Consider the following 10,652-nt stretch of genomic DNA (forward strand, 5'->3'; position numbering starts at 1 on the left):
AAAGTTTATCATATTGTTTATAAGTCATTTTGTCATTGTATGCTATTAACTTAGATATTGTGAGTTTGTTTGTAAATTCATCCTTTACATTTTTTATCGATGTTGAATAAATGAATATCATTTTATATTTGTAAAAAAAAAAAGGAATGGATTTTTTTGTTTATAAAATAAAAAATGAGCAATGCATTTTCTATTAAGGACGAATGTCATTCGTGAAATTTCGAATGGACAGACATTGTACTATTTAGCAGCAATCTTCAGGTCGCTAAACTACTTGGCCAGAAAGAAGATAAAGATAGTATGCCCAATGCTTATGACCAATGACCACTTCATTCACAGTTAGTGCATTCATATGGATTTTTCCTTCCCACAAAAATATTACAAAACATATACAAGGAAATTCAAAATTTGGACAAAGGAGTGCACAATTAAAAATTATTGAGATCTCTATTCCGATTCAAGCATAAACATTCTCCCAATTTCTTTGAAAATCTTACAAATATTTTTGTATTTCTCTTAGGTAATGGCCCATTGTTGATGATAGGTGATGGTTCCATCTTCACATCAAGTGATGGTTGCACTTCATCTTCAAGTAATGACTCCCTTTTCACATTAGATGATGGTTGCACTTCCAGTTCAGGTAATGGCTCCATCTTCACATCAGGTGATGCCTCCCTTTTCACATTAGACGATGGTTTCACTTCCAGTTCAGGTAATGGTTCCATCTTCATATCAGCCGATGGCTGCACTTCTTCTAGTGATGGCTCCGTTTTCACATTAGATGATGGTTGCATTTCCGGTTCAGGTAATGGCTCCATTTGCACTTCACTAGATGGTTTAACTTCCACAGTAATTGATGGCTCAATTTGCATAGCACTTGACTCGGCATATGTTAGATAGACAACTGTCTTCTTAACAGTCAATCCATGCCCAAAAGCTACAAAAATCCCCACACTGTCCCCAACTGCTAAATTTGATATTACACTCTGCCAATCTTCATCGTTAAAGGACATTACTGTGTCTCGCTTGTATATATGAAACGTGCATTTTGTGTAATTAATGATCAAAACACCAGTGAGACATTCAGTTTCCATGTTTTCAGGTGTCGATGAATAAACAACATATAAAGTTATTCCCTTCAAGCAACCATCACAATCCTCGGGCACTTCAAACCGTACTGAAGGTCCTTCATTTGTATAGGCTAACCAAGAAGGATAATTGTCGCCCGGAAGGAAAGAATCACTAGAATCATTGGTTGTCAATCCCTGTATCATGAACATATGCTTTGTTATTATTTATGTAATTATGCTATGAAAATGGTCGTTTTGTACCATTTATAGTGTCAAAATAGTGCACCTTCACTACACAGAAAAATATATACAAGGTAACCCGCTTTAATGAAAACAGGCAATAGTTTTGTAACACACCCATCAACAGTTACAGATTTATGCTTTGATAATAGCTGTAAAACTGATATGTCATACGCCATGCCATACACATCTTTTAACTCGTAATTGCCAATATTCTCATGTTATTATTAATTACTACAAGCTCTTAACTTCAATTTTTTCTAGTTGTTATCCTTAAAAGGTAATGTTATGGAGACAATTGGTTTACTTTCCTAAATTCCTACCAACATAGAGGAAAGAAGTGTTTACGCAGTTCTTGGTCAATAGTAGTACTATACTAAAAAAATATCTGATAAAAAGACTTAGGGAAAAAAAGAAGCAAAATGCATTAAACATTCTCAATCAACACAAGACGTGTACTGGTCAAATCAGAATACGCTAACAACAGCAAAGATCCGTCCCAAATACAAACAAGAAAACACATAACAGCCAGCATATCCCAATTTAACTGCACCATATGCTAACTAAAAAACAAATGCAGCCAAATATGAACACCACCTTGAAACATAGCCACAGTAAATACAAATACCAAACACAAAAAATGCAGGCCAGGATTCAACCAGAGCCACTCCAATTCAAAAGAAAAACCCCTTAATGCTTCCACACAATGAACTAATGAATCCCTTAGTGCTTTGTAATTCATAATAAGAAGATCCAATACATTGATCACTTCAACACAAATATAATTTTAATCTTAAACCTGCATAGCCTCAAGAATTATTCAACTACCCTTTTCAAGTTAAACATATGTACTGTGTATGAGTAAGCTCAGAGAATGAAGAGAAAAATGTAATAAATATGAACATTAAACAAATAAAAGTAACAGAAATGAAGTTAAAGAAAAATAAATTGATTTAATTTCTATGTCACATGCCGGATGATACTTTATCTCATAGATATTTGAATAAATCTGTATCTTCAAGAAACTTTTACAATATAAAGAAAAATAATGAAAAATAGAAATTCATTCCATTTCCCTTAAACAATTATAGATATCAGTAAAGGTGAGAGGATAGAAGAGGAACCTGTGATAAGCTCTTGCCAAGAGTATCGACGACTATGTGGCAACTTCCCATTGTAATCAAAAGAGATTTCAAGGAAATATCCGAGATTTTTGATGCATGTGATGTTTCCGATTCAGTAAGATTTGCACCATATAGACCATCAAGAAAACTTGTTAATTTTTGAATTAGTTGAATCACTGATTGGCATTCTACCCTAACGCTTCTATGTTCTGAACAACTACTGCGCATTGATGATTGATAACCCAAAACCAAATTATTACTCTCTACATCCAAGGATGTGAGGGGAATATATGGCAAGGGATTCATTGTTGGTGACATCCAAGACCAAATGAGAGAAGGAAAAATATCACGTGATAATCCTTCATATCCGCATAGGGATATATACACAATGCTTTTTGATCTAACAATGGAAAAGGGTGCTTGTTTGACGCCAGTATTTGCTGCAACTAGAGTTGTCAAGGATTTCATTTGCACTATATCTTCCTCCAATTTGTCAATCTTTGAACAACCAAAAAGAATGAGAGTTTTCACAGATATCAGCTGATAGATCTCCCTTGGTAGATTGCCAAGACTTGTACAGTCCTTCAAATTTATCAGAAGAAGCTTCTTGAGAACTCCAATGGACGGGTGTATCTCGGACAAACTTGGACAATCCTTCATAATGAGCTTTTCTAGATTCGGTAATTTTGAAAAGTCAGGGGTACTTTTCAAGTACTTGGAATGACTGAGATTGAGTATTTTTAGCTTGTCCAACAACTGCGAGAACATAATTAATTAAAGAAAAGTTAGAGAGGAAAATGCGAAATGAAAAGGTAGCAGGAGATACTATTGTCATCAACCTGAGTTTTATAATAAAATGTTATCATACCTTGGTTTCCTTCCAAACTTGTTTAACATTGCTAAATTTTAATTCTAAAACAACTAGATTTCCTTGATAAAAGTCTTTCGGTATACAGTTGAAGGTAGATCGTTGCCAATTGACCCATCTCAGCTGTTTGGAAAGATGTGCAAATTCTCCGGTGAGGTCAACACAATCAAGTTGCAAAAGTCTCATGTTCTGCATCTGTTGGAAAACATTGGTACTGAAGCTATCTCTGCCTTTACTTTGCAAGTTCAAAATCAATCCCTCAACTTTTTGTGTTCCCTGCATGTGAAGGAAAAAGGCTAAGAAAAGAAGGGAAAATGTTTTTGGTTTGACTTGAATGAAATGGTTTAAATTGCTTGAGAGAAACCTCACTAGCCTTGTAATTACAATCAAATCCCAATCTATAGGGATATTTACATAATAAAAGGAAACAAATCTTATACAAATCTCAACAGTTTATGTGTTAGAAAATGATAATAAAACAAAAGAGGTGCGGCCCAAGTACACTTGTAATCAACATCAAAAGGAAACAATTTTATGCAAGATAATCAAAAGTTCCAACTGTATAGAGTCAGTTCTTACCGTATTCTTTGTCAAAACACTATGTGCATCCTCGTGAAGCCACAACCGACTACGCTCCCCTGGATCGTTTGTTGAACTTCCACGAACAATTTCTCTTCCCATGTCTCTTATTAAATCATGCATTCCAAGCTTGTTATTCTTTTCAACTTTTAAAAGGCTCCTCTCTATGAGGACAGCTATTCCTATACCAGCAAAAAGTCCACAACCGTTTAGTATCTCGGTAACATAGTCTCTGTCCTTGCCGATAAAGAAACAACATACATCAAGAAATATAGCCTTCTTTGTGTCATCTGTCAAACCATCATAGCTTATTTTCAATTTCTCTTGCACTTCTTCATGGGGAATTTTTTCTAACTTTGATAGCACACTTTTCCATTCTTCTTTTGTCCTTTCAAATAAGTAAGATCCGAGGACTTCAACAGCCAAGGGTAATCCTCCACAGTAATTAACTACATTTTTTGAGAGATCACTGAAGTTTGCTCTTGGAGTTGCGTTTCTAAAAGCATGCCAACTGAAAAGCTCAAGGGACTCATTTTCATCCATTTCTTTCGCTGTACAGACACAGTCAACTTCAAGTGACCTAAGCACGTGTGCATCTCTGGTTGTAACAATTAGTACACTTCCCAAACCTAAACATTTATAATTTCCACATAGTGCTTTTACCTGCTGAACTTTGGTCACATCATCAAGTACAATGAGCACCTTTTTTGCAGAGAGCCTTTTGTTGATTGTAATTGTCCCTGATGCAATGTTGTGTATCTTCTCCTTTGTTTTGAAGAGATCTGACAGAAGTTGTTGTTGCAAACGAATATACCCTTTATCTGATTCGCATGTTTGTCTAATATTCTCAATGAAACTTCTATGCACAAATTTGCGATGAATTTTATTGTAGATGCCTTTGGCTGTGGTAGTTTTACCCAACCCGCCCATTCCCCAAATCCCTACCGCAGACACTTTGCTTGATTGATTTTCAATCGACAACATCACTTGGTCCACACGGGACTCTAGTCCAACTGGGAATTCTGTTGTAGGCAAGAATGTGTTTTCCAGCTTTCTCAAAACTTCATCAACAATTTTATTCACTAGTTCACTTTCACTCCTTCAAGTTCAATTAAATAACTATGGTTATAAAACAGATAGAATGAAAAGGATAAAAATGATAAAAAAAAAAAAAAAAAAAAGAAGCAAGAAACCACAAGAAATGATTGATTATAAATAAACTATCAATTTGGTCCCTAAATTATTACTCTCTTCTGTTTGGTCTCTGAAGTTTTGAACTATAGAAACATAGTAAATAGTACTTAAACTATTTTTATTTCATCAAGTTAGTCCCTAAATTATCATTCTCTATCATGTTTTTAAACCAAGTAATGTACTAATGTGATGCATTGATAATAGCTTAAGGACTACTTATTGTATTTGAGCAAATTAAACGTTCTTTCTTGATTTTATACCTGAAAATGCTGGAATCCCATCCGGAAATATTTGCAGCTTGGGTAAGAGCACGCTTCCATGTCCGCAAAAGTTCTTGCCTCTCTTTTGGTGGGTGAATTCTTTTGGTAATAGCTTCTAAAGCTTTTCCAAAATCACCCACCTGGCGACGAACAACAGAAGGGTCAACATGGTAAAATATGGGGATAACCACTGGACTGTTATTATTAGTTTTGCGGTGTTCCATGATTTTCACGAGTTCAACAAGACACCAACTAGATTCTGTGTAGTGTTCTGAGAAAATAACTAAACATATTTGAGACCCTTGTATAGCTCGCAATAGTTCTGGTTCTACTTCCCATCCCTTTTTAAGCTTTTCATCATCAAGAAAAGTGTTGATTCCCGCGTTTGAGAGAGCAGCATATAGATGAGAAACCAGGCTCTTTCGCGTGTCTTCCCCTCTGAAATTTATGAACACGTCGTAGATCCATTGTTGAGAAATCAAATTGAAGGATGATGATGAAGATGACATCGATTCCATGAAGTCAACACTGTTACTGTAAAGACAAAATTACAGGGATAGTGTTAAGATTTAGAGTAGTATACTTTCAGCTTAGATTTCATCAAAGAAAAATGTTTGGTGGACACAATGATGTATACACCTTGAGATATAGAAATACGCTTAGCTTACACAAGACGCGCAAAGCTAGCCTTAAACATACAAAAAGTAACGCATATAGACAAAACACAACAATATGCACATAGGCAACCAAAACCAAAACATGCCTACAAAAACCGACCCGGAAGGGATCCACAGGCAGGACACACTAAAAACTAACTGTAAGCACCCACTGAAAGCACAAACAGAACAGCAAGTATCGAGATAGGTAGACTGTTACTGCAGCAGAAAAGCAACCACAACTACCCAGTGCCCAGGCAGCAAAACAGCCGCATCAACCCCGCAGGAATCAAGAACTCTAAAAACAGACCTGCAGAACCCGCCCCACAACACCCTTTTATCTAATCATAGTTAACTTGGTTCTTAAGTAAAGTCCTAATCAACAAGTAACTTAGTTCAAATAAGTTTTATGAAATTCTTTTAAAATAGCTTTTAAGTTTATCATTTTATTTTGCACCCAAAAAAAAAAAAAGTTTATCATTTTAGTTAGGAATGAAATAATCATTCAATGTTACCGAGTAAAGAAAAAGAAAAAAAAAATTGAAATACTACTTTTTTGTTCATAAATCAAACAAATAAAACCATACATACTTGAGACATTGAGAGGAGTACACTTCAATATCCAATCTAACACCACCAAATCAACCCAAATGATTTTTACATCGTTCGAGTTCAATATATTAATTAAATGAGCTCAAGTACAAATTTAGCTTATTTAATTCATAATGAATTGAAATATATTAGAAAGAGTAAGTTGATAAAGATAACAGATATATGAAAATAGTAAAGAAAATTACCTGAGCGAGTTGTTTCAAGTTTCAACTACAGAATGAATGAATCAGGAAGAAGAAGAGGTTGTACTTGTAGAAAGAGAAGAAGTATAAAAATGAAAATACTTTTAATTTGTATGAGATGAGATGAATCCAGCACACACGACTCTGTTTCGCGCGTCAACGCAACAAAAGTCCCCCACCTACCATATTATTATCAAGTTTTATTTTTTATTCATTTATCCACTTGCACTTTTTCTAATATTTTTTCTTGTGTTAACCCTCCAAGTTTGATCGTGAGAGAAGTTTAATTTGATTGATAATTGTTCCACTTCAAGAATTAAACTTGATTATTTCCATAATAATTTGTAATTAACCACTCCATAATTTGTTTTTTAACAAAAACAAAAAATGTTCATTCATTCAAATCAATAGAGTATATTGTTCAACACCGCTATAAACGTAAAGGATAAATTTGTGAACAAACTCACAATATCCACAATAATACTCCCCCCGTTTCAAAATACATGTCCAACTTTTACAATGTACACTATTCACTTGACTTACTTTAACCATATTTTTTAACTAATGTATAAATACAAATATTAACATGTAAGATGTTGTTTGATTTGTCTCGAAAAATATTTTCAAAATATTAAATTTTTATAATTTTTTACTTTAGATAATTAAAGAGATTAACGGTCAAAATTGTGCATTGGCATATGTGAAGTGGTTGACTTGGACATGTATTTTGAAACGGAGGGAGTAGTATACAACGACATAATGACTGTAGAAATATATGATAAAATTAAATTGACTGGAATACATGTCTCCATATCTACAACATTGACGCTCAAATCTATGATTGAATAATCGATCTTTCAATATGAATCAAATGAACACATAACGGAAAATCAAACAACATCGCACAAAACGACGAATAATATACCACCACACTTAGATGATGAAATCACGGAGAAAATGTCACGACCCAACTTCTAGCCGTGACCGGCGCACAGACTACTGATACATAAAATCTGGCCAGCCTAACAAACCACACTTGACAAAAATCTTGTGAATAAATAGTACACTCTGAAACCAAAACTTACTATAATTTGGCAAAGTATATTTCTATCTTCAACATTTTCAAATTAAAAACCTTGCTTACAAACATATGCCATCAAGCTGAATTTGAGAGACTACATATCCAAAGTTTGTATATCCCAAAATAATAGTATTCCTAGACTCAAATAGCTGCAGATACACCAACGACTCAAGATATAATTCAAAAGAGTCGTTCATCAAGGAGTAGAGGCCTACCAAAAGAGGGACTCTGCTGAATCGGTAATCTTCTAGAAACATAAATTCACCTGATTGTAAATCTGAAGAAAAAAAAAAAGTAAGATGAAGGGTTAAGTCACAAAGACTTAGTGAGAAGACAACAACCACTACCAACTAGAAGGGAAACACACAATGGCACGAATAGTTATTTTTCTCAAATCTAATTTTTAACTTACAAGGCTAGTAACTGTATAAAAATATAATAAATTCGCAATCAAGTGTACCATGAAAATTCATAAAACTTGGTAATTTTATCAAACCAAATAAGGCTATATCAGAATTTCAATGTCGTCGTCAAGAGGTGAAAACCAAATCCACAACTTTAAAGAAAATATATAAATCGATTATAATGAAAAAGAATCGAGATAATCAAGTCCAAATAGAATATAAAAATCGGGCTTAACGAAATGGAACCAAAATAATCACTTCAAAGAAAATATAAAATCATATTCAATTTCATAATACCAAAATAATCAACTTTAAATAAAGTTTAGAAATCTAACTTTGGTGAAAATAATCAAAGGGGTGAATCGAGAACTAGCTCCATCTCGTTGATAGCCATCTCCTCCTAATGGTGGCCTTTCCATGGGGCGGCTCCATCTAACGGATAGCTCTTTTCTCTCGACTCAAAACAAAGTGTAAAACATTTTCAATTAGGGAGTTTACCTCTCATTGATAGCCCTCTCCTCCTAATGGCGGCCTTTCCATAGGGGCGGCTCCATCTAACGGGGTAATTCTACCTAATTGAAATCACATACTAGGTGCACCTAGGTCGTCGTCATTATAACCATAATTTTCAAAACACCATTCTTAAAACACAATGCTAAGACCATATTTCACAACATAACAAAACTTATTTCAAAATACGTATCATCAAAACTCAATTGAAAATCTACTACTTATAATCATAAGTAAATCCAAATTCAAATCCAAATCCAAATCGCGTACAAATTAATATCAAATCCTTTCAAAGACGCATATTTCAAAACCACGTTTCACAACATATCAAAACTACTGGGAAAATACATACAATCAAATTCTCCATTTCAATCCCTCTACTTTATAAATCGCAAGTAAAATCCAAATCCAAATAGAGCGCATATTAATATCGAAAGTTTCCAAAAACATATATTTCAAACCGTATTTCCCATATCTCCAAAACACATGTCAAAATATATGCATCCAAATCTCAATTTCAAACATTGGCCCAACAAATCATAGATAAATTCAAACAGAGACCATAATAATATCGATGACTTTAAACATGAGCATCATTGAGAAGAAAAAGTTCAAAGGGTGTGTTCCCCATTTTTTTTTATAAACACTTTAACATAGAAAATTATAAAAATATCAATAATATTAATAGGGAAAATATGCGATAATGATCGTTATCAACTCACAGTTATGACGAATCAACTCAATTGCGCTGCAACAACTCCTTATTGTACAGAAAAGACAGCAACAGTTCCCTTCTCATAGCCTTCTAAGTGCATCGACACTAGCTTCTAAATCTCTTTTTTTGCTTCAATCTTCAAGTATTAACATTCTTCTAGCTTCCATCAAATTTCTAGCTACCAAATCAACTCATAAGCATGGCATACAAGCCCTCAATGTAGGCCACAAGAACTAAAACAAAATTGGGGTTTGATTTGTAGTTCGAATAAGTTTTCTAGTTCAAGAAGAATTGAAAGATGGTGATTCGGTGATTAACTAAAGGAACATAAGTGTGATGCTAGATATTGGTGATTTGGGGTTGTCCTTGTCTATCTCCTTTTTCATATACTATGGCTGGCTATCCTATCCTAATCTATTAATGACTCTTAAAGTTTGAAAATTGATGGCTTGAATGAGAAAATGTAGAAGAATGAAATGAAAAAGGATGATGAATAATGGGGTAGTGGGAACACAGAGAAAGGGAAAGGTTAGATGGAAGAGTGGAAAGAGAGAGAAAACTCTCGATTCTTCCTTACATCTATATATATATATATATAAATAAATAAAAAATCTTTTTCTGAACACATTTTCTTTTTCTTTCTTTTATTTATTTTTTATTTTGAAAAAAATGATATGGTGCGTTTCAGAAAAAACCTCGATCTATGTGAAAATCACCTATCTAGATTGAAACATAGAGAAAGAGATGAAAAGGGGTGATAATAAACTAATGACATGGTATATGATGAACGGTGATATTTTTTTCCAATTTTTTTAATATAGAAAAAGGTTTTTCTAACATAACATTTAGAGAAATGCTAGGTTTGATTTTTGTTGGAGAGAGAAAAAGAAAAAGAAGAGAGAGAAGAGCGTTGAGAAACAACATAGATGGGTTTGGATCTGAATCAAGTCTTCAATATGATGGAATTTCAATGGAATTTCCTTACTTATATAACTGTTAATATTAGCCATCAGTGTCTGAGTTGATTGTTTGACAAACAAAGCGTGAACGTGAGCAAACATCCTTGGATTTGGAATCATAAATGGATATAAAGAAAACTTTGTCAGTAGGGAAGTCTTCAAACTTATAACCCTAGAGGTTGGAAACGAGAGATGTTC

The 10,652-nt window shown here is 33.8% G+C and overlaps 1 protein-coding gene and 1 long non-coding RNA gene across 2 annotated transcripts; both read right to left on the bottom strand.

Annotated features, from left to right (window-relative positions):
* Positions 1 to 299: 299 nt before the first annotated feature.
* Positions 300 to 6,942, bottom strand: LOC11421884 (disease resistance protein RUN1). Its single transcript, XM_003598833.4, has 6 exons — positions 6,789 to 6,942; positions 5,336 to 5,869; positions 3,882 to 4,980; positions 3,303 to 3,578; positions 2,435 to 3,190; positions 300 to 1,265 (listed from the first exon to the last, which is right to left on the bottom strand). The coding sequence occupies exons 2-6, from the start codon at positions 5,851 to 5,853 to the stop codon at positions 429 to 431; spliced, it is 3,486 nt and encodes a 1,161-aa protein (XP_003598881.2). The 5' UTR covers positions 5,854 to 5,869; positions 6,789 to 6,942; the 3' UTR covers positions 300 to 428.
* A 728-nt stretch (positions 6,943 to 7,670) lies between these two features.
* Positions 7,671 to 10,040, bottom strand: LOC112419949 (uncharacterized). Its single transcript, XR_003010092.2, has 2 exons — positions 9,503 to 10,040; positions 7,671 to 8,143 (listed from the first exon to the last, which is right to left on the bottom strand). It is a non-coding gene; the product is annotated as an uncharacterized lncRNA (long non-coding RNA).
* Between the last annotated feature and the right edge of the window lie 612 nt (positions 10,041 to 10,652).

This window comes from Medicago truncatula, chromosome 3 (genome assembly GCF_003473485.1).
Source record: "Medicago truncatula cultivar Jemalong A17 chromosome 3, MtrunA17r5.0-ANR, whole genome shotgun sequence".
NCBI lineage: Eukaryota > Viridiplantae > Streptophyta > Magnoliopsida > Fabales > Fabaceae > Medicago > Medicago truncatula.